Source organism: Watersipora subatra, chromosome 3 (assembly GCF_963576615.1).
Source record: "Watersipora subatra chromosome 3, tzWatSuba1.1, whole genome shotgun sequence".
Lineage (NCBI taxonomy): Eukaryota > Metazoa > Bryozoa > Gymnolaemata > Cheilostomatida > Watersiporidae > Watersipora > Watersipora subatra.
Genome location: NC_088710.1, coordinates 72,699,236 through 72,726,683, shown reverse-complemented (window position 1 = coordinate 72,726,683; position 27,448 = coordinate 72,699,236). Strand labels below are relative to the sequence as shown.

Below are 27,448 nucleotides of genomic sequence, written 5' to 3'. Positions count from 1 at the left end.
ACACGACTTCACTCTGATGTCTGTTATGAAAAGGTAAATTTAAATGCTGTAGAGATGGCTCTTTAGAGAGAGTAAGACTTACATACAAATGTTTTTAAAAACTGGTGGCAATGCCCTGCATTTATTGATCTAAGAGGTGATTGATTTGAAAATCTGTAGTTGTTTATTCGCAGTTTCCACGTCTTTGGGGTTTGCTGAATATAGCTGAATCTGCTGATGATATTTTGTTGGCTATCTTGGGGAAAGATTAAAATACTTGATATTTATAATATATGCATGCTGTCAGAGCTGGTATAATCTATAAGAGAGTCACGCAAACCTGTTAATTAGTTGTTGAATCAGGTTGTGTTCATTCCCAACAGGAGTTACAACTGCTGATGTTACTGTGCTCTGTAGTGTACACCGATACTACAGCATGGGCTGCACTGACTCCAAAGTGATTGTTGCCACCGATAATAATACAGCAACAACTACTAAGGTAAGACGATGCTAAGCTATTCATCTTTGTGCCACACACATCTCCCTCCTCCAGCCTACTCTCTTAAACCATTTTTGCAGTTTGTACTTGCTTCTGACAAACATTGACAAGCCTCAACATGACCTTGCAGATCTCGTATAGTCTGTTTTCACTGCTTGTTGCAAAATGTTTCAACTGTCACATGCTTTCTGCGTATTATTTAGTCGTATTTGATAAAAGAAAATAAGAAGCAGGGGGTCCAACCATTGTTCATCTGCAGCTGATGCCGTGGGTTTGTGGACCCACCGAGCGTGTTTGCCGATATTGTAAACAACATAACAAAACAAAATGGCTGGTAGGTTGTGTTGGCCACATTCCTGGGACTGCTCTTTTGATTGCTTTTTATGAAAGAGATTACTCATGCTTATAAGAGCAATGATTTTGTGACAATGAGCCCCGTCTTCCTAATTAATACCTTATACTATAGAGATGAGGGAAAATTTGAAAATATTAGTTGATTATATTTTTGTGATCAGGCTGGTGTGGAAGTAAAATGAATGCTGTATTCAAGAAGCACGTAAGTGTGGCAAATTTGACCTTTTTATCTGGCTATTCTCAGGTTCTCAGCTGCTTCAACATACCTACCACACAGCTTTGACTGTTAAATTTGGCGTATTCTAGGTACAAAACAGAGGCAAAGCGACATCCGTGGAAAAAGACGGTCAAACTGTTAAAGAGTTTTTAGAAGCAGCGTTTGAGCTTCCTAAAGCAAGCGGCCAACCTTATAGTCAGCCAGAGCTTCCAGACTTTTACGTAGAACAGCATGTCTCTTTTGTTAACGACAACCTGGATGAGAGTCTGTGGAACATCAAAGTCAATTTAGTCAAAACCACCAAAACTGCTCAAGGCAAAAATGAAGAAAAAAACCAATCTGAGATTACTTGGCATTATCGCAAAGCACCAAACATGAAATACATGGAACCAAACGACTGCCTAACTGTAGATTTAGAGTATGAGCAAGGCACGAAGAAAAAGCATGTCATTGCACTCGGAGGTCTGTACTTGAACAGTAATACAGGTACTGCAATAAATGTCCTTGAGAAAATAGATCCAGAGAGCACTCACACTTTAGTGTTACTCGGCAACTTGTTCGATACGCTGGGTGTCGACGCCTTCCATCAGAAGCCAAGCGATGACATGAGCATTGAGAGTTTGCTAACCAGCTCAGCACCCATCCTCGCCGTGATAAAAAAGCTAGCTACAGAAGTAAATGTGTACTACATGCTTGGCTCCCATGATGAGGACTTGACCAGAGTTGCACTGGAGCGTCTGCTTGGGGATTCTGTCACCTGTGTACAACAAAAGCATTTAGTCCTCTGTGTCAAGGCCGGTAGTGAAAATTATCGAGTTTGCATGACAGCGGGCAAACAATGGGACATTTTTAATGATCGCAGCTTGTCTGAGAAAAAGTTACTGATGGGTAAACCGATTGGATATTATCTGTCAAGAGCGTCAGTCAGTAATCCGTCATTCAGCGAAGGGCGGCTGTTGAAGCCTTTAGTATCAAAGATTTCGAGTGAGCTCGGTGAAGACTATTTACATCATGTCGGTAAAAGACCCATCCAAGACAGAATCACAAGTCGAATGCTACTATCCGCCTTTCAACTAACCGAGGAAGAAGACCTGATACCGATTAAGTGTGTTATAGACGAAGGGAAATACATGAGTGTCCAATCTATACTGGAGTATCCATACATAAACTACCTTTTAGAAACGGTAAGAATGCTAGTCTGGCTGAGCACAAGTAATGACATTTATTGTTTGCTACTGCGGGAGGGGGGGGGGGCGGGGGTGCCATGGCACCCTTGGCATACACAATGAGCTTGTGAGCAAATAGAAATGAGACAGCAATTTCGTCACACACGCATACGTAATTTGTTTAACAGTATACACTTGCAATCTTATCACTGTTTACAGAAATCCTAGCAACCTCTTTGAAACATAAACTTAGCAACTATGGTCTTTTCTTATAATGAGCAATACAATAGTTTAATATAAACCTGATGCCTATTTCAGTATGGAGCAGAAACATTGATGTCAATGGTGAAGGCTGTGACAGGCGATTGCCTTGATATTGTGAAGGGATACGGTGAAGATGTGATGGTGACAGGTAAGAATCTTGTTGAAGTGTTAGCCTATACCTGCCCATAGCTGGCCCCTGCAATCAAACATTCTACATTTTCTTACATAAAAAAGGGAGCAGCAGCAAAAAGCACTTGTGGCTATCTGTCGCGGAATATGCTAGGGGAAACTTATGAAAATTAAATATTTGATCTATAGTATTATGAAGTCTAACTGGAGAGGACTAGTATTCCAAAATTCCTTCTCAATCAGTGTGCCATTTGGTTGTAAAAAGGCTTGATTTTCCTGGCATTGGCAGTCAGGCTACTGTACTACTTCTGCATGCAAATAGTGCACATGACAAAATTTCACAACACAAACGCGAAATGGATATTATTGGAAAAGCATCCACTAAATGCTGACCATAGGGTTTAGAATGTGGCTTTGGGGGGTCTAAGGGCAGAACAACGAGGAACATGAGTAATTAACTCATGGGAATACTGCATGAAGCCAGTAAAAGAGCCTATTCACTGTTGCAACATGACAGGCTCGGGCTGAGCCAAATGGGTCCGAGTCGCTCAGTATTCCCTTACAAAATTTTTTTTAAAAATGAACTTTGAGCAAACCACTGGCTGGCTAGCACCCAAATGAATGTACCACCAAAATGTTAACCTATACGTGAAAATTATAGTATGCCTTGTCTCTCTTTATCATGTAACACATAATTTCATACCCACTACTAACAGAAATATTCTGATGACCGATAGAAGTAGTAAACAACAACACTACTTTATTAGGACATAAAAAAGCTAAGGCTCACAAAGCCTGGTGTTTATAATATGGATAACTAAACATTTATGTGGTTCTTGCTTTGTGGGATATCCTTAGAGACTTAGACAGGGCTCTACTCATTGATGAAGAAACAAGTGTATCTTACAACAGACAGGATGAACTGACATGCTTTGTAAGGAATAATGCCTGATGGTGTGAGGGGTCATATTAGCCAATGAGAGGGACAAGATGAATTTGTGTGAGAGATATTATGAATAGTATGAAATGGAGTCGTAGCAGCACTTGTTTTATGAGACTTACCGAAGACTTTCACTGAAGATATTTCATTACTTAAATGTTTGCGATTGTTAAATTTGTAGGATTGGGAGATGATGCTAGCCTTAGGAAATTCCCAGCTGATTCAGGAAAAGATATTATATGCGCCGTAGCCGGAAGCTGCAGTAGACGCTCAGAAAAGATATCCATGTTAAGAATACTGTACCCAAAGCCAGGAAGCAATGGAAAAGTGGAGATATTAAGCTTCCAGCATGACACGATGCCTCAACAGCATTCCCAACAGATTGAGATCATTTCTGACACCAAAGGAGACAACACGGACACAATGAGTGTGGAAAGTTTGTAGAAAGCTGATGTGCTATATTTTATATTAATAGATATTCAAAATAAAAATATATTTAAAACAATGCCTTAATTGCTAAAATATTAATGTATACTAAACAGAAAGGTCTAGCTTAAGTGCTGGCTGGTGCCACCACTCGTCGATGAGTTGATGAATTCTGTCACATTTCCGATGACCTTTTTTGACAGCCTCTTTGCTATCCTGTAGCACTGGCAATAGCACCCTAAAATACATAACACAAAATGGATCACTGGAAGTAGTCTACGAGCCAACAAGACACGAGAAAATAATTTAAATTAATCTCCAAAAACAAGCGAACCACTGCCAGACTCTGAGGTAAACATAGATTGTAGAAAGACATTTATTCAAAAGTAAACACGATGGAATCATTGATAGAAAACTTTAGAAGAAAAAAATGATTTGCCAAAAATCTCTCAGGAAGAATTAACTCCTGGTAAAAGATATATTGAGGATTAACTCCTGGTACATGATTTATTGAGGATTAACTGTTGGCGCACGATTTATTGAGGATTAACTCCTGGTGCATGATTTATTGAGGATTAACCCCTGGTGCATGATTTATTGAGGATTAACTCCTGGTACATGATTTATTGAGGATTAACTCCTGGTACATGATTTATTGAGGATTAACTGCTGGTGCATGATTTATTGAGGATTAACCCCTGGTACATGATTTATTGAGGATTAACTCCTGGTGCATGGTTTATTGAGGATTAACTCCTGGTACATGATTTATTGAGGATTAACTGCTGGCGCACGATTTATTGAGGATTAACTCCTGGTGCGTGATCTATTAATAATTAACTCCTGGTGCATTATTTATTAAAAATTAACTCCTGGTACATGATTTATTGAAGATTAACTCCTGGTACATGATTTATTGAAGATTAACTCCTGGTACATGATTTATTGAAGATTAACTATTGGTACATGATTTATTGAGGATTGATTTCTGGTACACACTGTACACCCCCCCACATCTAAACAACTAACCGGAAACTGAGAATATGCAAAACTAGTCAGCATGCAAAACTAGTTCTGTTGGCTTGTTGCTTATCTAAAATGACAACTGATTACTGCAAGTTGATAATACCAATATTTCTACATTGGCATTTTGAAAGGTCACAATCTAACATGTCTCAATTCAATTTGGGCAATATCAATCACATCTATGGAGCCCATGAACAAACCGAATCAATACATAAATGTAATGGAATAATACATACTAAGGAAAATTTACACTATCTTCAAATAATAAGTTAAACCAAAACGCTGTGCTTAGAGTATAAGATTGTAGGAGATGAATTCTAACTCTTATATTTATCTATGTACATGTATCTATCAACTGCGCCAATCCGACGGCCTTACAAACTTGCAGAACAGTCTTTACTTTACTAAGAGCGTCGTTCGGTGACGTTAAAAATAACTCGCGTGAAGGAGGAGTTATAAGAGTAGACTACCAGAGCTCCCCGTGTTATCTGCCATTTATTTAACCAGAAAAGGAAGACCCACTGTAAGCAATGCCAGGCTCAAATGATGATCTTCAAACGTTCATGTTCCATATGCGCCTTGATCTAACTGATTAGAAACTAAAAAATGCGCTTTCGCATGCATTAAGGACAACTCCCCTCCATGAATGCATGCATTAAGGAAAACTCCCCTCAATGAATGCATGCATTAAGGACAACTCCCCTCAATGAATGTATGCATTAAGGACAACTCCCCTCAATGAATGCATGCATTAAGGACAACTCCCCTTAATGAATGTATGCATTAAGGACAACTCCCCTCAATGAATGCATGCATTAAGGACAACTCCCTCCATGAATGCATACATTAAGGACAACTCCTTCAATGAATGCATGCGTTAAGGACAACTTTCCTCAATGAATGCATGCATTAAGGACAACTCCCTCAATGAATGCATGCATTAAGGACAACTCCCCTCAATGAATGCATGCATTAAGGACAACTTCCTCAATGAATGCATGCATTAAGGACAACTCCCCCCAATGAATGCATGCATTAAGGACAACTCCCCTCAATGAATGCATACATTAAGGACAACTCCCTCACTGAATGCATGCATTAAGGACAACTCCCCTCAATGAATGCATGCATTAAGGACAACTCCCCTCAATGAATGCATGCATTAAGAACAACTCCCCTCAATGAATGCATACATTAAGGACAACTCCCTCAATGAATGCATGCATTAAGGACAACTTTTCTCAATGAATGCATGCATTAAGGACAACTCCCGTCAATGAATGCATGCATTAAGGACAACTCCCTCAATGAATGCATGCATTAAGGACAACTCTCCTCAATGAATGCATGCATTAAGAACAACTCCCCTCAATGAATGCATGCATTAAGGACAACTCCCCTCAATGAATGCATGCATTAAGGACAACTCCCCTCAATGAATGCATGCATTAAGGACAACTCCCCTCAATGAATGCATGCATTAAGGACAACTCCCTCAATGAATGCATGCATTAAGGACAACTCCCCTCAATAAATGTATGCATCAAGGACAACTCCCCTCAATAAATGTATGCATTAAGGACAACTCCCCTCAATAAATGTATGCATTAAGGACAACTCCCCTCAATGAATGCATACATTAAGGACAACTCCCCTCAATAAATGTATGCATTAAGGACAACTCCCCTCAATGAATGCATGCATTAAGAACAACTCCCCTCAATGAATGCATACATTAAGGACAACTCCCTCAATGAATGCATGCATTAAGGACAACTTTTCTCAATGAATGCATGCATTAAGGACAACTCCCCTCAATGAATGCATGCATTAAGGACAACTTCCTCAATGAATGCATGCATTAAGGACAACTCCCCTCAATGAATGCATGCATTAAGGACAACTCCCCTCAATGAATGCATACATTAAGGACAACTCCCTCACTGAATGCATGCATTAAGGACAACTCCCCTCAATGAATGCATGCATTAAGGACAACTCCCCTCAATGAATGCATGCATTAAGAACAACTCCCCTCAATGAATGCATACATTAAGGACAACTCCCTCAATGAATGCATGCATTAAGGACAACTTTTCTCAACGAATGCATGCATTAAGGACAACTCCCGTCAATGAATGCATGCATTAAGGACAACTCCCTCAATGAATGCATGCATTAAGGACAACTCTCCTCAATGAATGCATGCATTAAGAACAACTCCCCTCAATGAATGCATGCATTAAGGACAACTCCCCTCAATGAATGCATGCATTAAGGACAACTCCCCTCAATGAATGCATGCATTAAGGACAACTCCCCTCAATGAATGCATGCATTAAGGACAACTCCCTCAATGAATGCATGCATTAAGGACAACTCCCCTCAATAAATGTATGCATCAAGGACAACTCCCCTCAATAAATGTATGCATTAAGGACAACTCCCCTCAATAAATGTATGCATTAAGGACAACTCCCCTCAATGAATGCATACATTAAGGACAACTCCCCTCAATAAATGTATGCATTAAGGACAACTCCCCTCAATGAATGCATGCATTAAGAACAACTCCCCTCAATGAATGCATACATTAAGGACAACTCCCTCAATGAATGCATGCATTAAGGACAACTTTTCTCAATGAATGCATGCATTAAGGACAACTCCCGTCAATGAATGCATGCATTAAGGACAACTCCCTCAATGAATGCATGCATTAAGGACAACTCTCCTCAATGAATGCATGCATTAAGAACAACTCCCCTCAATGAATGCATGCATTAAGGACAACTCCCCTCAATGAATGCATGCATTAAGGACAACTCCCCTCAATGAATGCATGCATTAAGGACAACTCCCCTCAATGAATGCATGCATTAAGGACAACTCCCTCAATGAATGCATGCATTAAGGACAACTCCCCTCAATAAATGTATGCATCAAGGACAACTCCCCTCAATAAATGTATGCATTAAGGACAACTCCCCTCAATAAATGTATGCATTAAGGACAACTCCCCTCAATGAATGCATACATTAAGGACAACTCCCCTCAATAAATGTATGCATTAAGGACAACTCCCCTCAATGAATGCATGCATTAAGGACAACTCCCCTCAATAAATGTATGCATCAAGGACAACTCCCCTCAATAAATGTATGCATTAAGGACAACTCCCCTCAATGAATGTATGCATTAGCTCTTTCGCTACCGTAAGCCGATGTATCGGCTTATCAATAGGGTTTCACTTTTCTTTTTATTACGAAGCCCACACATTAGCTAGACCAATCAAACTTTGTCTCCAATGAAGCAACCTTGTTGCCAATCATGGGCAACCAAGAGAAAATTTTTTAGTTCAGCAATTCCATTTTTAATTATTTTTCAAAACGGGAAAATCAGATCCTTATCGTCATGGCAATAAGAAACACCCCGTTCGTTTAACGCAAATAAAGGTATTTCACGAGAGTGGGATTCACTAAACAATTTTATACTTATCTTGTAGAGAATTTTGTTCTGAACAAGATGCATTTGACAGTAAAACGATATCTGTTTTGATTCTCGAGATATTGCTTAACTACTAGCGGTATATCAGGTTTTCTAAAAATCTGTTTGAAATAATTTGGGCAGAATAATCATTCGGTCAGAATTTAATGCGGGTAGCGAAAGAATTAAGGACAATTCTCCACAATGAATGTAGCAGTTTGCATTGTTAACGAAAGAAATTCCAAATAACGTCGGGCTTACTGCTGATGTATTATGAAAGTTACCAAACCGCGAGCCCCAACTAGAAGGCCTACATAGAATCAAGTTGCCAGCATAATCGGCTTGATTTACATGGGAGGGGGGAGGGGACAACGTAAAGAGTTTAGAATAAAGAAAAAATATGTTTGAATGACTATAAATTCCTACTTGAGCATAGAGCAAATATGTTGCCTCATCTCTGGTAGATGTTTGTTCGTGATGTGATCAGACAGCTGCAGTTCTTCTCTACAGGGTAGCGCACGAGCTTGCGTATAGCTTTGGAGAACTTCATTCCTTTTTCTCAAGAGCGTAAGAAGAAAGGCATCATTGGCCTATGCAGAGAGTAAAGAACTGCGATAGAGCATATGAAGAAGAGACATGTGATGTCAGCTGATACAAGACATCTAAATGGGAAAATAAAAAGTTAAATATCTGCTTACAGTAAAGTATTGAAAGTTGAGAGACCGCAAGAAGCATTGCAAATATGAGCCAGACTTTCCACCGACTCCATGTATTCCTCTGATAACCGAGTGGTTATTGGAAGAAAGACAATAAAGAGGCAGAACACAGAGCTGTCTTATCTCAGAGGCGTGGTTGGTCAACACAGAGCAGGTTGCAAGTAGATCTAGTGGCTCAGCTTCTTCTCTCTACAGAAACAGAGCCCATCACACTAAGCTAAATGCATGAACACTGGTAGTGGACATTGAGTGAAACAGCGTATTATAGCAGAGCGATATCAGCTAGACATAACCAGCCACGCATCACGCTAGTTTTTGCAACAAAGATATCAACCATAATAATAGCCATGTCTGTCTGTCTGTCCAAAGCCACGATTGGAGGTCAGAAAAAAGATTGCATCGCAAGGGATTCGAACTTCCAACATTTAGCGTTATAGATGACACTTTAACAACTGCGCCAATCAACCGCCTCCTTGCTTTCCAGAATAATTGTACACACAGTTATTACGCCTGATAATCTCGAGACTACCTGACTAGACTGCCAGGGTACTAGTCTACATAGAGATGGGAGTTCACTGTAAAGACTTTATCACTGATAAGCGAAAACTCACACTCAGTGACAATAATTTGGAAGTTTCTGTTTCCTGGTTGAACAGTGCTAACAACAACAGCAACAACAACACAGCCATGAAAATACTGTGAGCTGTCTGTTTAGCTTGGCTAGTGGAGGTTAAAATTTACAATAAATTGACCCTCAAGATGCCCCCCCTATTGGAACTGCTATGACAGTTCTTTCTGTACAAAGACACGAACTAGCATACTGTTTTACAGACATCTGAGTTTTTCTGGGCACAATTCGTGTCATTCAAATTAAGATACAGCTTATTGCGGTACTCCAGAGTTGGACAAAGAGACGAACAAGTATACAGCAAAGGTGGGAGAGTTGATGGAGGTGTGAGAATACAGGAAACATGATAACCAAGATATAGAGAACATACCATTGTACACAACAAGCATTTTATTTGCATCTGTCGACTCTCCAATTTGTCTCGAGAGGCCATGTTTTGCTTCATCAGTGAACAGATTTGTTTCTGTTTGCTCTGTACGTTGGACTTGAAACTCGCAATGGCTGCTTCCTTTTGCTTGAGCGAAGCCAGTTGTTCAGACGAACTCTTTACCTATGCCAGACAGATAGTTCAACTCGAAGGAAACTCACGTGATAAGACAGCAAATCCTTATCAAATATCAACACCATGAGTATTTCGCATCTACCGGAATCGAACCTGCTGTTTCTTTAGCTAGCTGTTTCTGTGAATGCTCTTATGGTTTACAGGAATAACGTTTAACAAATTCGAATAAGAGCAGCAAAAGAAATTGAGACCGAATGAAAACAAACAGCTTCAATAAGCAAGACTACGTAAAACATCCCAACAATACCATAGGATATGCTTGAAGGTGCATCGTTGATCATGTACTATCAGAGATAGACACGCACTATTCGAAGTTACAGAGGGCTATAATGATTCGGTATGAAATAACCTGCATCTGAAGTTCTGAAACAACGCTATGGGTGATGTCACGAGCAGCTCGCATCCTTCTCGCTGCCACAGTGTTGTCTATTACTTCCATGATGATTGCAGCTCTGTTTGACGTTCTTGCTTCAACCGATGGACAGGAGAAAAGTATTTCCCTCAGCTTCGTTGCCTTCTTTCTTAAAGCATTTGATTCGACTTTACACTTTTCAGTATTCAAGAACATTTCCTGATGATCCAGCTGTCTCTCTTCCATTAGCTCTCTTGCTCCCTGCAGCAAACTTGGCTCCTTTGATTCATCTACGAATCCCTCATTTACCACTCGAAACCTTGACAGAACACCAGAATGGTGGTTACTAACAAGTCTACGAACCGTTCTACTAACTAATGTGAGCTTATTGCATGAGACTTCAATGCAAAAACCCATATTAAGATTGAAGAATGTGCAAAAGAATGTACTAAAGCTAGAAGAGGTTCGAAGCACATTTTTACCAATAGACATATTTCACAACAACGAGAATGAAAATTCAATTTTGGAGTTATCATCTCTTACAAGGTGCTCTCGTGCTCATAAAAACTGTTGTGGGGAAGCATTGGAATCGCTTAAAAATGCATTTTCATTAGTCATTGATTTCTGCCCTGCAACTATATGCTGTAAGAAACCTTGCTAAGAAAAGCCAAAAACTAAGAAAATCCTGCTTGATAGTAGAGCAGGCGGTGGTCAGCAGCTGCATTTAAACAGTATTAACAGTCATGGAATAATACCTGGTAACGGTTGACAGGGTTCTCTGAAAACATGATACATATAAATATACTATAAGGAATGAGGTTCTCAGTACACATTTATGCCAAATTCTTAAACAAATGCACTAGTACATTAATTCAAATTAGAAAGATAGCCTCTACTGTCATTATTTTTGCAGATATCATAGATTCTATAAATGATCTACCATAGGTCTAAAATTAGCCTGTCTTGACAAACTTGTTTTTGCGGAGTTGTCTCTCCGTCGAGCAACACAACAGCTTGTCACAAGACGTACTGCACCCGATGCATCAGCTGCACTTATAGGGAGTTGTTTTCTTCCATCTATTCGGCTTGGCTGCGATGTTATGGTAGTCGCTCCATTGGCAATCATAACGGATTTCGCGCAAAAATTTATGCAAAAAAAAAGATTACAACGCTTAACTAAAGACCAGTTTCTGTTGTAAACTTTAGTAGAACTTAAGAATAAAATAAATTGAAAATAAAATCCATAAGAACAAATAAAACTGACTGATACAAAAATAGAAATATAACTGACTGCACGCACAAATAACATCTGTAGTCGCTGTTGCGGCCTAAGTTCTAAAGTTCTACTAAAGTTTACCACAGAGACTGGTCGCTGGTTATACGTTGTAATCTTATTTTTTTCCACATACATTTTTGCGCGAAGTTAGTTATGATTACCAATGGAGTGACCGATGTAACATCGCAACCAAGCCACATAGACGGAAGAGAACAACTCCCTATAAGTGCAGCTGATGCATCAGGTGCAGTACGTCTTGTGACAAGCTGTTGTGTTGCTCGCCCGCTCGACGGGGAATAACTCCGCAAAATCAACAGTTTGTCAAGACAGGCTAGTCTAAAATGGGCTTTAGACATTTTTTTATTACTTAACCTTTTCATCTAAGTTGTGTTTTAAATGTATAACTATTTTTATTATTTGCACTTTGTGCAATTAGAGCCTAATAATAACTGACTGCTCCCAAGCAATGCTACACTGACATTAAGTTTACTGTATGAAAGGGTACATCAATCAACCAGAAAAAACCTCACATTAAAATCACAAATACTCTAATAAATTTTGCTCTGTACTGCAGTGAGGGATGTGAAGTCCTACTAGGACAGGAAAGGCCAAAAAATGGAGTGAGTCAGAAAAAAATAACAAGTCATAATCATGCATGCCGGTTTGAAAAACAAACATTTGTGAGCGCTCATTTATTGTCAAATTCTAGAATGTTAGGTACCATCACCTCCCTAGTTAAAAAACAAGAGGTCATAAAGTCAAGTCAACCAGCTTGGTATACTAATTACTCTTTGTGCTTAAAACATTTCACTGATGTAATTTCCCTGGTAATCATCAAGCCCAAAATATGTTATTTAATCTCTACCAATACTGCATGGATTTGCAAGGCTATGTACATGGAAATCCTACCTGCTGCAGATATAAGATGTTGCAAGGTTTTTTACAATACATAGTTGCAAAGTAAAAATCAATATTTATTAAAAATATTTTTGGAGTCACTAAGTTCACACAATTTTTATGAGTAATTTTCGAGTTGTCAGCTCTTACAAGATATTGTAAAAGCTGACAACTCTAAAATTATTTTTGTTATCTGAACACTATGAAACCTTTCTGCAGAATAAATACTACATCAATAATGTATATAACCAGTACAATCGTGAACCTACCTCAATCTCTCTGCATCTTTCTCATAATTAATCATTGCAGTCTCCTCATCTAGTTGAGTTGTACCTCTCACCGTGTCATGAGTGATGCCGCTCAACACGCCTTCTGACCCCGCTCCATGCATGAGCTCAGTGAGCAACATCTTAATCTTTGCATGATCTTCCTGAAGGCGGTGCTTACTCCCACCTTCTAGCAATGACTGGAGAAAGTCAGCCACAGCTTTCTTTAAAACTCGGGCTTGAGCCAGACTAGCGGTTGGGGTCGACTGGTAGGATTCGGACTTTAGGGAGCTAAAAACAGACTCTACAATAGCAGGAAGGACTTTAGTTAAGAATTATCTGAGCAGCCGATGTTAAACCTATGACAAACAGGAATGATGTCAGCTGCCTGAGTGAAGAACATGATGCAACTTAAATAGAGGGTACATGACTCACCTTCTTTCAGTTGAAGAGTATGCCTGTCAATAAACACTCGCAGACTGGTCTCAAACCTGTAGAGAGTATCTGTGTGATTATTCAACACTGCGGTGTGTTGTGTAAAGAGGCAAGCTTTAATCTTTACATCCCTGGCTCTAGAGAGAGTCGTATTCACTAAAGTCAAACAAAGAGACACATCACACGCTTCTTTACAAGTATTTGTAGCGCCACACTCGGATCTGAGGCTAAATCTGAATAGGACCTGACCTGTGATGGAGTTAGCGCTCAGCTCAGCCTCATCTCGCCTGATCGCATTTTCGAGCTTTGACAACTCTCTTCTTCCCTGGCTCAGCTGCTCTTGCAACAACTTGTATCGAGTAAGTTTGCTGTCTGGATTGAATGACCTTAGATTATCTTCACCTTTAACAGCCAATGAGCAATGCGTAAAAATAATATTTTCGGGCCATCTCAGTCCACTGTAAAAAATCTTCATGGCTGAATTAAGGACACTTCACCATTTAAGCCGGTAAAGGCCTGACTACTCATATGGAAGAAATGCATCTTTTGTGTAGTGAACACAATCGTGATGTGTTAGCAACCCATTGTAGATGCGTCGCTTTACAACAAACATGCTAGTTTACATCTGTAGAAATAAAACTGACGCATCTATGATTGGCTAAAATAGTTTATTAGAATGATTCAATTTTATTCGTTTCTAACCAAAGCAAGTTGCGTCCAAGATGGATTTAAGAATGACAATAGTGCTCCACACTAACAACTATTTACTATCCTCGCATGTAAGATCATCTTACGATCATCTTACATATTTTCAAGTCAACTCTAAAAAACAGCCCATAAACGGTGAATTTATAAAAATTCACATATAAGCCGATCCTACAAATCGTAACATGCAATATACACCCATCACAAGTTCACAACACAAAGTTGCCGAAGAGAATTAATGAAAATGATAACCATTATTGTTCTGTTTTACTTTTATTAATAAATGTAAATTTTTCTACCTGTGCTAGCGGTGCTATTAATGCAAATAAACTGCATGTAAAGTTTGTATGTCACGGGTATAAACACGCAAACGATCGCATGTATGACCAACCAATCACAGACTTATAGCTCTCCTAGCCTACTATTATCAATCAAGCGCTGAAGGGTAAGCGCTGAACTGTAAGCGTGCACACTCTTATTATGAGCACAAAAGCTGGACAAACAAAAACCTTAAAAAATGCTCACACGCGGCTTTTTTCAAGCGCAAGCCCTCACTATGGTATAAAACACAGTGTAAGTAACAGGCTACCAGTGGTATGCTTAGCAAGGTACAAGTTGTAGTTTCGGAATTGGGTTAGCATAATGTGATTTCATTTTAAGTAGCTTTTCTTGTTTAAACTCCGCTTACCATATGTACACCGATATACGGTATACACAGCCAACAATATTCTCGCATGTAACATATATATGAAAACCATGAGTATTAATTGGAACTGTTTATGAAACTTCTCAGACATGTTTTTCAGTAATCACATATTTTAACACCCTTTTTAGATTCATGTCATGAACTCAAAGTATTATTGTACTTGGCTCTCATCATTGATGTCTAGCGTTTTTACTTGGGACAATATAAAGCAATGCAAACAGTTGCACAGATGCTAGTGCTATCACCAAATTCTGATGATCCATGTTATGACAGAAATATCCTGATGATACTTCAAAAATGGTACTGGAAAATCCAGCAAGGACGCCATGCCATTCGCAGTTTAAAAGCAAATAGCTATCCCACACATTGAGGATGCATTTCCTTGGTTTGTGTAGCCAAGCCTTAAGAGGTACGAGTACGACTCCTGTTGACCAGACAAGCAAGTAAGAAATGTAGGTGCAACTGTCAGACTTATGAGCAATCGACGAGTGGGTACAACTCCTGCTACTCATAAATTATGTAAAAGGCACGACAATAACTGTTATTGGCTATGTCAGCTATGATGGCTGTGCTGAGCACAAAGATCTGAAATGAACAAGTCCTCCGTAAGTTATTAGATATTTCAACTAGCTATTTACTCCTATTTTTTTTAGCTATTTTCTTATTTTATTGGCAGCATGCAAATCTTTACCCGGCCTGGCTATGTCATAACTTATGCACTATCTTTAGGGTAAGTTCTGCTGCTATAAGTACCTGTGCCAGACAACCTTGTAGCCCTCTTTTGAAGCTGAATGTTACCATGTATGAGTTTGGCAGTCTCTCTACTCGTGACATTCTTGATTAGATTCTGCCAAATATTACACATTTCTCCACGACAAATATAACTCAAGTCCGTTTTGGCAGTTATGCCTGGCACTTTCATCTCCTCCGCTGCCCATCTAGCCAAGGATTTACTGTCCACTGTATGACACTCACTTCCTTTTAACATCGCTGTATGTGCAGCCACAACTGCAATGCAGTATAAAATTAATGCTTATCCAAGTTGAGGACAAATACATAAACTCACTTTCAAACTCAACCCTATTGGTTTTCGGAGATTTAAAACAGGATACGGTGTCAAAGCATCTATAAAGCTATTTAATCGATACAAACACGATACCACAAAGAGTATATCACTAATAAAAGTGTATCACCCATAAAAGTATATCACCCATAGAAGTAAATGACCAATAGAAGTATATCAGCCATAGAAGTATATCAGCCATAGATGTATATCACCCATAAAAGTATATCACCCATAGAAGTATATCACCAATAGAAGTATATCACCCATAGACATATATCACCCATAGACGTGTATCTCCCATAGACGTATATCACCCATAGACGTATATCACCCATATAAGTATACCACTCATACACGTATATCACCCATAGACGTATATCATCCATAGAAATATATCACCCATACACGTATACCACCCATACACGTACGAGGTCTGATCCCTAAGTTCCCAGAATGGAGTTGTATACTCGTGCATATTTGCACGATGGAAAAATCCACTGCATGGTTGGCTGGGAAACACCTCTGGAGTGTTGTTACCAAAATTTCAGGTTGCTATGACAATGCGTTCTCATGTGAGCTAACGATATGTCAAGGTCTGTCCGGTTCTTCCGTCGTTTTTTTAACAAATTTATCGACATGTCTAATCAATCGGAACAGCGTATTTGCATTAAATTTTGTGCGAAATTAGGGAAAACAAGTACTCAGACAGTTGAAATGTTAACTATTGCTTTTGAAAATGCTGGTCTAAAGAAAACACAAATTATTGAGTGGTACAAACGTTTTTGTGAAGGTAGAGACAGCACTGAAGATGACGCGAGATCTGGCAGACCAGCGTCGGCAAGAACCTGCTCGTAAATTGACAGTGTGAGGTCACTAGTCATGCCAGATCGACGTTTAACCATTACAGATATCTGGAGAGACTGGACTTGTTTTTGGAACAGTTCAAAAAATTTTAACTGACAATTTAAACGATTTTTTAACAATTTAAACGAATCATAGCAAAGTTCGTGCCAAGCTTGCTAACTGATGATCAAAACGAGCTCAGGATGCACGTTTGCAACGATTTTAAGGAAGCTTTCAAGAATGATCAAAGCTTTATTTTAAAGGTCGTAATATCCTTGTTTTTCCTAATTTCACACAAAATTTAATGCAAATGCGCTGTTTTGGTTTATTAGACATGATGATACAAATTTTTTTAAAAGCGACGGAAGCACCAGATAGACCTTGACATATCGTCGGCTCACATGAGAACGCGTTGTCATAGCAGCTTGAAATTTTGTGACAACACTCCAGAGGTGTTTCCCAACCAACGCTGCAATGGGTTTGTCCATCGTGCAAATATGCACGAGTATACAACTCCATTCCGGGAACTTTTGGATCACACCTCGTATATCACCCATAGATTAGCCTGTCTTGACAAACTGTTGTTTTTGTGGATTTGTCTCCCGTCGAGCGGGCGAGCAACACAACAGCTTGTCACAAGACGTACTGCACCTGATGCATCAGCTGCACTTATAGGGAGTTGTTCTCTTTTGTCTATGCGGCTTGGTTGTGATGTTACGTCGGTCGCTCCATTGGTAATCATAACCGATTTCGCGCAAAAATTTATGTAGAAAGAAATAAGATTACAACGTTTAACCAAAGACTGTTGGTTGTTTACAACTCTGGTGTAAACTTTAGTAGAATTTAAGAATAAAATAAATTGAAAATAAAATCCATAAGAACAAATACAACTGACTGATACAAAAATAAAAATTAAACTGACTGAACGCACAAATAAGGACATGTTTAGTTGCTGTTGTTGCTTAAGTTCTCAAGTTCTACTAAAGTTTACCGCAGAGACTGGTCGCTAGTTAAACGTTGTAATCTTATTTCTTTCTACATAAATTTTTGCGCGAAATCGGTTATGATTACCAATGGAGCGACCGACGTAACATCGCAACCAAGCCGCATAGACGAAAGAGAACAACTCCCTATAAGTGCAGCTGATGCATCAGGTGCAGTACGTCTTGTGACAAGCTGTTGTGTTGCTCGCCCGCTCGACGGGGGACAAATCCCCAAAAACAAGTTTGTCAAGACAGGCTACCCATAGATGTATATCACCCATACACGTATATCACCCATAGAAGTATATCACCCATAGACGTATATCACCCATAGACATATATCATGCATAGAAGTATATCACCCATAGAAGTAGACGACCAATAGATGCATATCACTGATAAGTGCTTGTATGTCACCAGCCCAAAGGCCATATACTGTAGAGGCCTCTATAATGGATTTTAAGTATCAACATGCTGAGGGCTGCCTTCAGCGCTCATTAAAATGAAGGATAAACTATCTTCCTACCAACATCGTATCTTTTGTAAAAAGCTGATCATTGCAAAGTCACTAAAAAAACAATCTATAAACTCACATGAAATACACAAAAAGGTAAGGGTAAAATTTATAAGCCAGTAATAATGAAGCAAAGTATTAATGAATTCAGTTGCACGCAACTATAAAAATTGGGAGCTGATAAGCTAGGAGTGTATAAACATGTTTTACTTTCTCATAAAAATGCCATGGATGCCTAAGTTACTTTCTACCTTTATGTATAATAATAACACTAGTTCTTTTTTTAAAGAGTTTAGCAGTCTATGCAAGTTCAGCTTTCCATAGATCTACCACTATTGCTTATTTTGAATGTATTTGGATACATATAACGTACACAATGTCATATGACCAAGCCATTACTTTTTGCACAATAATTTTTTAGCAATCCTAATTTACTGTTGTTAGCCACAGGGAAAGATGATTCATGAGAGAAAGGGACTAATTTCACTGAGCACTATTCAAGTACACCATTTATTCTTCTACAGTGCAGAACCCTTCTATGGGTAATTTACAAAATTTTAATAACTTGGTCATTGATAAACTTTCGTGTTAAGCCGTAAGCAATAATAATAATGGCACAAACGTGAAATGCTAAGCTTTTGTTTTGCATGCATTAGCATTTTCAATGCTCTTAGCACCTGGGATGTCTCACCAGGGCTGCTATGCATATTTGGGATGTCTCACCAGGGCTGCTATGCATATCTGGGATGTCTCACCAGGGCTGCTATGCATATTTGAAGGACCCTGTGTGGTTTAATCTTGGTCAGCCACGCTTATTTAGCAATTTGCAGCTTGTAAAAGTGTTTTAAACTACTTCCTGGACTTAATAACATCGTTTTAATATACCATATAATATAATTCATTGGTCAATTATATTTTTGAAGATTAAAGGTTGACTTTCAACAAAATTCACATTACAGTTATTTGGTATCAAAAGATTCACCATGTCTTACTCTGCTGTGTTGCAAGTACAAAATATGTGGAAATATGATTACGAGCTCTTAAAAGCTAAAAAACGAACAGTTAATCACAGCCATCATGAAAAAGCCGTGGTTTGGAATTTCTTTATTTTGATGACGTTCTCAAACATTGTGGTTATTGTTTTGACACGTGATGTTATTACGTAAAATGAAAGGTCAATAAAAGGCTCAATACAAAACGTCTCGTAGCTCTAGTTTATGACAAACACTTCGGTTCTACCGAAAAGCCCGTATCAAATGGTCTAATCATCGTCTTAATCTGATCATGTGACCCATACTTCCTGCCAAACAGCACGAAAAGGTTCTGCAGCATTTTTCGACCATCACAAGTGACCAACAGGCTCATCATGTTTATCAGAGGATAATATGCACTCCTTTGAGATAAGGTTAAAAAATTAAACAAATTTTTACAGTGGGTTTTGAGATATCAGTGCTCAAAATGACATCATTACGATGATGATGAAATAGACATGTAAGGACAATAGACATGGTTTTGTTGATTGCGTGAAGTATATTTGTGAAAATATTTAGACGAATGAAGTTGCATGAAAATGTGAACGGAATACGTCCTATTTGAGCCGTTTTGGAAAGGATTTCAAACTACGGCGTTTTCGTGATGGCTGCGATTAACTGTTTGTTTTTGAACTTTTGAGAGCTTGTAATCACATTTCCACAAATTTTGCACTTACAACACAGCAGAGTAAGACATGGTGAATCTTTTGATACCAAACAACTGTAATGTGAATTTTGTTGCAAGTAAACCTTTAATGGAGGCCGATGTCTGCTAGGCTGTTACACCGGCTGGGAAAAACAAAGTCAGGCATTGACAATGAAGCAAAGGAAGATAACCAGCAGTGCACATTCCAATTTATAAAGAAATGCGAGAAGTTCTTCATGTGCTACAGCTAGAGAGCAAAATGAAATCTTCAGAATTTGAACTGCAGTACGAGTCCTTTATAAAAGATTTGTTGCGAAAAGACATGAAGCAGACAAGGCTAGATGATTTTCTAAATAAATAATGTATCGTACTGGTTCTGTTGTGAGTTTTATTGTTTAAGTACCTTATTTCATTTGTGTGAAGTTTATTTATTATTTATTTTTGCGATACCTAAAGTAGGATGAAGTTTCATTTTTCATTTTCTCGGTTAATGTTTGTTATCAGTTGGTTATTGTTATCATTTTTGGTATTAACAAAATTGATCACATTAAGTGGTGTCTACTGTATTACAACAAAATTGCGTGAACAGCAAAAATTTTTTATCAGTCATATGAATGCTGACCAGGTGTCTACGGCAGAAAATAAAGCAGTAATTCATTTGCAACAGTCTAAATGAAGGTCATTGGCCACTTATAGATCACATTGAACAATTACTCAAGATAGCTCCAGTAAAGCCATAAAGCATTTAACATATAAACTATTTTATTTACTACCAACACATCAATATAAACAAAAAAAAACTAGAATTTTGCTATAAACTTAACTTTCAGTTATATTTTGATGTCTTTAGCTGTTGTTAAAGCAGCTCCGGTGTGTAGCACACCTCTGTATGGTGAATCATATCAGCTAATTGCACTGACCCTTTGCTCACTTTATTTGTCTGTTATGTTTGAAGCAGCTTTTAATGACAGCTTATTTGGAACAGGCATTAATAATAAAGGAGAGGCAGATCTGTGTAATATGGCTTGCAAACTAGCAAGAGATTTGCTTTTCGTTAATGATAATGCTGTAGTGGCTCACATACTTGATACATCTAAGCTCTCAAAACACATTTGCCAGGACAGTAAAAGAATCCAGTCTCCGAATCAATATTAAAAACCAGAGTGCCTTAATCAGCCATCAAAGTTTCTAGATGTCTCTCAAGCAAGTCTCCAATCGCATTATTAATGATGAGCCACTGAAACAATGTAAGATCTTTAAATATTTTAGAAGTATTGTAGCTGACCAAGGGAAGCAAAATGAAAAAATATTACTGAAGATAAATGTGCTATCACAGGGCATAAATCCTGATAAAGATTATGGTTAACAGTAACTACTATGTTTAAACCAAAGTGAAATGGTGTGCAGCTGGCAGCTTCGCCGTATGATGCCGAGACATGAACTGTTCAGAATACGCAAACTGACACACTGCAATCATATGTGATTAAATGTTTACAAACACCTATGAGTATCTCATGAAAAGATAAAATCACTAACACTGTACTGAGGAATTAAAAAGTCTAGGGATACTATAATTCAAAACCATCCTTATTCAAACGAATTTAAGATAGCTTGGACTTGCTAATAATGGATAATGATAATCTGCCCTCAAGAGAAATCAGGGGAGGCCAAGATTGGTCTAGTCTAGACTTCGATTTGACCTAGACATCATCACGAGAAACATGGGTATGGGCTATAATAAATGGAAAGGATTGACTAAAAATAGATCTGTCTGGGTGCATTAGATCAAAACGAGAGAGTTTATGGTCAGATCAGATAAAAATTTTCCGCAAAAGACCCTCCAATGGAGGTAAAAAACAAAATAGCGGAACTCAGCTTAAAAGAGCAAGCTAGCTATTCAACCTCGGCACGAACTTCCCTCACCGTCCGAGGCCAAAAAGAATATCTTAACTGATCGGTATTAATGTGGGGCAAGTAATACTTCCTAAGTCGAGTAGACAATGCAGGAGGCCTTCCCTCTTTATCAGAACCACTTTCCCTGACTTTAACTCCCACATTTATATCAATATCGCCTCCGACGATTCTACCAAAAATATTTTTACGCAGTCTGGATCGTCTCTCCTCCAGCGATTCAAAAGAAGTATTCTCTTTTAAATCAGTGAAACTAGTAATTCCTTTTTTCTTGAAAATAAATCTCAGTGCTAGGTTTTGTGTCTGCTCTAATGATAAAATATCTTTCTTAAGATGTGGATCCCAAACCACGCACCCATATTCAAGGCCTGGTCTTACCAAGGATGTATATGCAGCTTTTCTAGTTCGAGCATCCGCATCTCGGAGTACCCTTCTAAGCATCCCAATTAATCGTTTCCCTTTAGATTCAATTTTGCAAATGTGTTTATTCCATTTTAAGTCACTCTGGAGCTCTACTCCGAGATACGGATTAGATAAGACGCTTTCTAGTTTTTGGGCACATAAGAAAAAAGAAGTCTCTTTATTTGACATGAGATGGGATTTTCCCACTGAAAGGTGGTAACATTTCTTTGGATTAAAACTCATCTGCCAGAGATTCGCCCAAGCCTCAAGTGAATGCATATCTTGTTGCAATGTATTGGCTTGATCTCTTGTGGCATATACCAGGGCATCATCTGCAAAAAGTCTACACTGAGAATTTATCTTATCAGGAAGGTCATTAATAAAAAGTAAAAACAACAATGGTCCGAGCACCGAACCCTGCGGCACACCAGAAGTTACAGACACAATATTTGACAGTTCATTTTCTACCTCGACTACTTGAGTTCTATTCTCTAAAAAAGATGTTATCCAGTTTAAGACTTGATCGTGTATTCCATAATTTCGAATTTTATAGACCATGGTAACAACAGCAGACTGCGATGCTGATGACTATTTCACTATATCTAAAGCTTTTAATACGATTACTGTGTGTATATCATTACCTACCAGAGCTCTTCTCAGATTTTGAAAATTTTCGGCTTTTTGTATTATTATTCCATTTTATTACATATCTTTTACCCCTTTTATCCTTATTTATAATCACTAGCACAACATATTGTTTATTGGTTTACGATTGGGCAGTTTGGCCACTTCAGGCTCTGCTTTGAGCCTTTGGCTAATACATAGTTGGACGACACTGAGTGGGACAATTTTTGTTTCATTTTTAAAGTCCTGATTTTTTTTAAAATTTTGATTTTAAACTCAGTGATAATGGCTGGTGGTAGCAATAGTAGAAGAGCAGGTTCTGAAAGCAGTAACAGAAAGACCAGTAAAAGTCTGACATCAAATGCTGTGAAATGTGAGAGCTGTGTTAAGCCAGTATCAGATGAGGATAGTTGCATTGAGTGTGAAGATTGCCTCAAATGGTTTCATGGTAGCTGTGTTGGTATCATGGATCCTAAGCTGTTTGACTTGTTTTCGGCTCTGCCGGGTGCTCATTGGTCATGCTCAGTATGTGACAAGGCAGGCTCGAGATTGCTGAAGTTGGAAAGAAAAGTGGATGAAATTCCAAATGAAATAAAAAAACTGAACTCTAGTTTAGAGGAAATTCAAACCATGTTCACGAATACAGTGACACGTAAACTTGATTCAATAGAAGTTTCGTATGCTAATGTAGTTAAAGGACTTGAGTCGAACTCAACAGCAATCAATGTGACAGCTCAAAAAGTCACTAAACTAAGCGAAATTGAAGCTCAAGACATGAGAGATAAAAATCTCATAATTTTTGGTATCAGAGAATTTAAGACCAAGGAGGAAACAGTTGAGGAATTGCAAAATCTTCTCAAAGACTGTCATCTATCAAAATGCATAGATCAGAAAAACATGTACCGACTCGGTAGACCTAAGGTAACTTCGGGCGCTGATCAGAGTCAACACGAAAATAGTAAGCCTAGGCCTATTAAAATAAGCACTACCTCCAAGGAGGAAAAATGGGAGATAGTCAGGAGGATAAATGGTCTTAAAAAGGGGGGTGTTTTTGCTAAGCTTGACATGACCAAGGAGGAAAGGGCCGAGGATTTTCAATTATACAAGACATTGATGAAGACTCGAGAAGAAAATCCCGAGAACACATACAAGATAGTAAAAAAGAAAATTGTGCAAACAAACATCTAAATTTGGTGCTGGCAAATGCTAGATCCATTAAGGGCAAGTTAAACGAACTGCATATCCTTTCTTATCAATTTAATATACTTTGTCTCACGGAGACGCACATTGATAGTACATTTACAAATGATGAAATTATATTCTCATTAAACAAAACAATTTATAGAAAGGATAGAAGTATACACGGGGGTGGAGTTTTGATTGCGGTTGAGCCCTCATTGCCTCACCAATATTTCAGTATTGATTTCGAGATTTTCCCAGTGGAAGCCGTTTGTGTCCAAGTAGAACTGGACTCACATAATAATTTTAGATTAATTATACTTTGCGTATATATTCCACCTATCATGGTAAAAGACTCGATCGTTCCTTTGAGTGATTTGCTAGATTTTATATTCAAGAGGTTTGCTGGTGACTTTGTGATGATAGTTGGAGATTTTAATTTTCCAGATGTAGATTGGGAGCATATGGCCGTTAGGCCCGGTTCAAATCAAAGAGAGGTGCACAAATGTTTTTTAAACTTAGTTTTGTTTTATGGGCTCCACCAATTGGTGACACAGCCGACTCACGTTAGAGGGAATATCTTGGACCTTGTTCTTACTAATAATGAGAAGCTGGTTGACAATCTGAATATTGTTGAGCCTGGCCTGAGTGACCATTTCATGGTGGAGTTACAGCTCCAGTCAGTCCAAAGCCATCTTGCTACCTCAAAAAAGTTTTTAAATTTGTACAAAAAGGCTAATACCCCAGCTGTCATAAAACATCTGGATAATACACTGGTGAAAGTAAAAGATCTAATTAGGGATAATGCAAATATAAATGTGATTTGGAACTGTTTTCAGAGTGATTTACAGATGGCAATTGAAAGGTTTATTCCCAAATACCAGATCAAAAATTCGAAACCAAATGAGCCTATGTGGTTTAATAAAGAGGCCAAAACAGCTGTTACGCAACAAAAAAAGATGTATAACAAAGCTAAAAGATCGGGCTTGCCAGAGGACCTTGAAGAGTACAAGATACTCAGACGAACAAACAAAAAGGTTTTCAGAAAAATGGAACATGAGCATTATATTAGAACTCTTTTTGAACCGCTAAGCAAGGGGGACAGTAAGCCTTTTTATTCTTTTTACCGAAGAAAGTGTGGCCGGAGTGGTGGCAGCGGTACGTCAGCTTTTAAGGACAAGTCTTGCTCAGAGACAGCTGAGATTTTTAACACATTTTTCCAAAGCGTATTTTCAAAAACAGACCACAGGCCTACTTTTTATAGTGATGGGGTAGCAAAAAGTCAGATAGTTGTTTCTAAAGATGGTGTCATAGTAATGTTGAAAGGTCTTAGAGATGGCAAAGCTCCGGGCCCAGATGGCTTGACAAAAAACGATCTTAGTATTGATATAAATAATACCGCTGAAATTTTAACACTAATTTTTCAATACTCTTTGGATACTGGAGTTTTGCCAGACATCTGGAAAACTGCAAATATTGTACCAATTTTTAAAAAAGGGAACAAAGAGCTCCCTGGAAATTTTAGACCGGTGTCTTTAACATGTATATCATGCAAACTTTTAGAGCATATTATTCTTAGCAATATAGGCCCAATACTTGAGGAGTTTTTAAGCCCTGACCAACATGGGTTCAGGAGAGGACTCTCCTGTGCTACTCAGCTTGTTTCTACATCAAATGAAATAATGGCGGCTGTTGATAATGAAACATCAGTACATGCAGCAGTCTTGGATTTTTCCAAGGCTTTTGATAAAGTCTCCCATAGTCTGTTAATTGACAACTTGCTTCGTACTACAATTGACAAGTCAATAATCAAATGGATAGAAAATTTTTTGTTCGATCGATTTCAGAGAGTGGTTATCCAAGGAAGTAACTCAAGCTTTTTGGCAGTTACATCCGGAGTCCCCCAGGGTTCTGTTTTGGGCCCTTCACTGTTTTTAGTTTATGTTAATGATATTGGAAGTTCTCTTCAACATTCTTCTATAAGCCTTTTTGCTGATGATGCTCTCTTATACTGTCCAATTACAACGCCTAGTGATACGCTTTTATTTCAGCAAGATCTTTTATCTCTTGAGCGATGGGCTAACACATGGAAAATGGAGTTTAATGTTAAAAAATGCCAGGTAGTTTTGTTTGGCTGGAAGCCACCAATCAACCAAGTTAATTTATCGTATACCCTTTATGGCGTACACTTGGAGATTGTGGAATCTTTTAAATACTTGGGAGTGAATGTCTCTAATGACTTTAAATGGGACATACACATAGATGACATTACCTCTAGAGCATATCAAAGGTTAGGGATGTTGAGGAGAGTATTACACGGAGCACCCAGAAACGTCAAAAAAATTGCATATCTTAGTCTGTGCAGGCCCGCTTTGGAATTCGCTTGTGAGGTATGGGATCCATACCTCATAAAACATGAAACACAACTGGAAAATGTCCAGAGGCGCGCTGTGCGTTTTATTGCGGATCTTAAAGGAGTGGAAAGCGTAACTATGGCCAGAGACAAATTAGGGTTGGAATTGCTTAAGAACAGACGGAAGTCGGCTCGAATGGTTTTACTTATAAAAATTCTCTCCAGCAGTGTGCATGAGTCTTTAATCAATAATTTTAACAATATACACAATGACACACACTCACATCATACCAGATCGGTATCCAATGACGTACCTAGGGCTGTTCCAGTCAGCAAAACATTTTATCATAACAGTTTTTTACCGAGAACTTCTCGCGACCTACGAGGAAATTTTTAACGCACTTTGTATAGTCATGATTTTACTTACTTCGAATATTACTTGACTTTTATTGAAAACATTTGAACTAGATCTAGATACGTACATGATGGCCCTTTTTTTCCTCGGGGATCGAGGTCTTAGGGTTCGATTGACCAAGACCAAGACCTATCTATTTTTGACATCAATAAGCTGTGTCGGCTAGGTCTAGGTCTAGGTGTTTTAAGAACCCGTAAATCCCGAAATCGGGCAAAAGAAGGCCGTTGAGAACTTTATTTAAAAATAGTCAATAAAACATAAAATTATGGTAAGCCGCGCAAGTTGCGCGATGTTCTAGGTAAAAAACTATTCATATAAAACCCGGTGTTTGCACATTCAGCTGAAGGAGCACCCCCCGTAACCAGTCTTGTTTCATGACTGTGAAGAACATTTTGTATTTGGTTAAAACTTTCGATAAGAGATTCATGGCAGTCGTCAGATAAAATCTTTAG

The 27,448-nt window shown here is 38.4% G+C and overlaps 2 protein-coding genes across 2 annotated transcripts; one reads left to right on the top strand and one right to left on the bottom strand.

Moving 5' to 3' along the window:
- Window positions 1-370: 370 nt before the first annotated feature.
- On the top strand, window positions 371-4,045 carry LOC137391107 (uncharacterized). The gene is made up of 4 exons (XM_068077468.1): window positions 371-478; window positions 1,139-2,233; window positions 2,534-2,627; window positions 3,730-4,045. Exons 1-4 carry the CDS (start codon window positions 416-418, stop codon window positions 3,990-3,992), a joined length of 1,515 nt encoding a protein of 504 aa, XP_067933569.1. The 5' UTR covers window positions 371-415; the 3' UTR covers window positions 3,993-4,045.
- On the bottom strand, window positions 3,992-26,902 carry LOC137391106 (HAUS augmin-like complex subunit 5). Its single transcript, XM_068077467.1, has 10 exons — window positions 26,896-26,902; window positions 15,783-16,037; window positions 13,868-14,020; window positions 13,619-13,774; window positions 13,187-13,487; window positions 10,742-11,063; window positions 10,201-10,380; window positions 9,185-9,391; window positions 8,913-9,076; window positions 3,992-4,212 (listed from the first exon to the last, which is right to left on the bottom strand). The coding sequence occupies exons 2-10, from the start codon at window positions 16,015-16,017 to the stop codon at window positions 4,083-4,085; spliced, it is 1,848 nt and encodes a 615-aa protein (XP_067933568.1). The 5' UTR covers window positions 16,018-16,037; window positions 26,896-26,902; the 3' UTR covers window positions 3,992-4,082.
- Window positions 26,903-27,448: the final 546 nt, after the last annotated feature.

Bases quoted from the DNA above. Each gene is read 5' to 3' on its own strand.
- LOC137391107 (XM_068077468.1), top strand. From the start codon at position 416: ATGGGCTGCACTGACTCCAAAGTGATTGTTGCCACCGATAATAATACA. The intron at 479-1,138 runs GTAAGACGATGC...GGCGTATTCTAG, and splicing joins ATACAGCAACAACTACTAAG to GTACAAAACAGAGGCAAAGC. The intron at 2,234-2,533 runs GTAAGAATGCTA...TGCCTATTTCAG, and splicing joins TAAACTACCTTTTAGAAACG to TATGGAGCAGAAACATTGAT.
- LOC137391106 (XM_068077467.1), bottom strand. From the start codon at position 16,017: ATGTTAAAAGGAAGTGAGTGTCATACAGTGGACAGTAAATCCTTGGCT. The intron at 13,488-13,618 runs GTGAGTCATGTA...CTGCTATTGTAG, and splicing joins TACTCTTCAACTGAAAGAAG to AGTCTGTTTTTAGCTCCCTA. The intron at 11,064-13,186 runs GTAGGTTCACGA...TGTTCTGTCAAG, and splicing joins AAAGATGCAGAGAGATTGAG to GTTTCGAGTGGTAAATGAGG.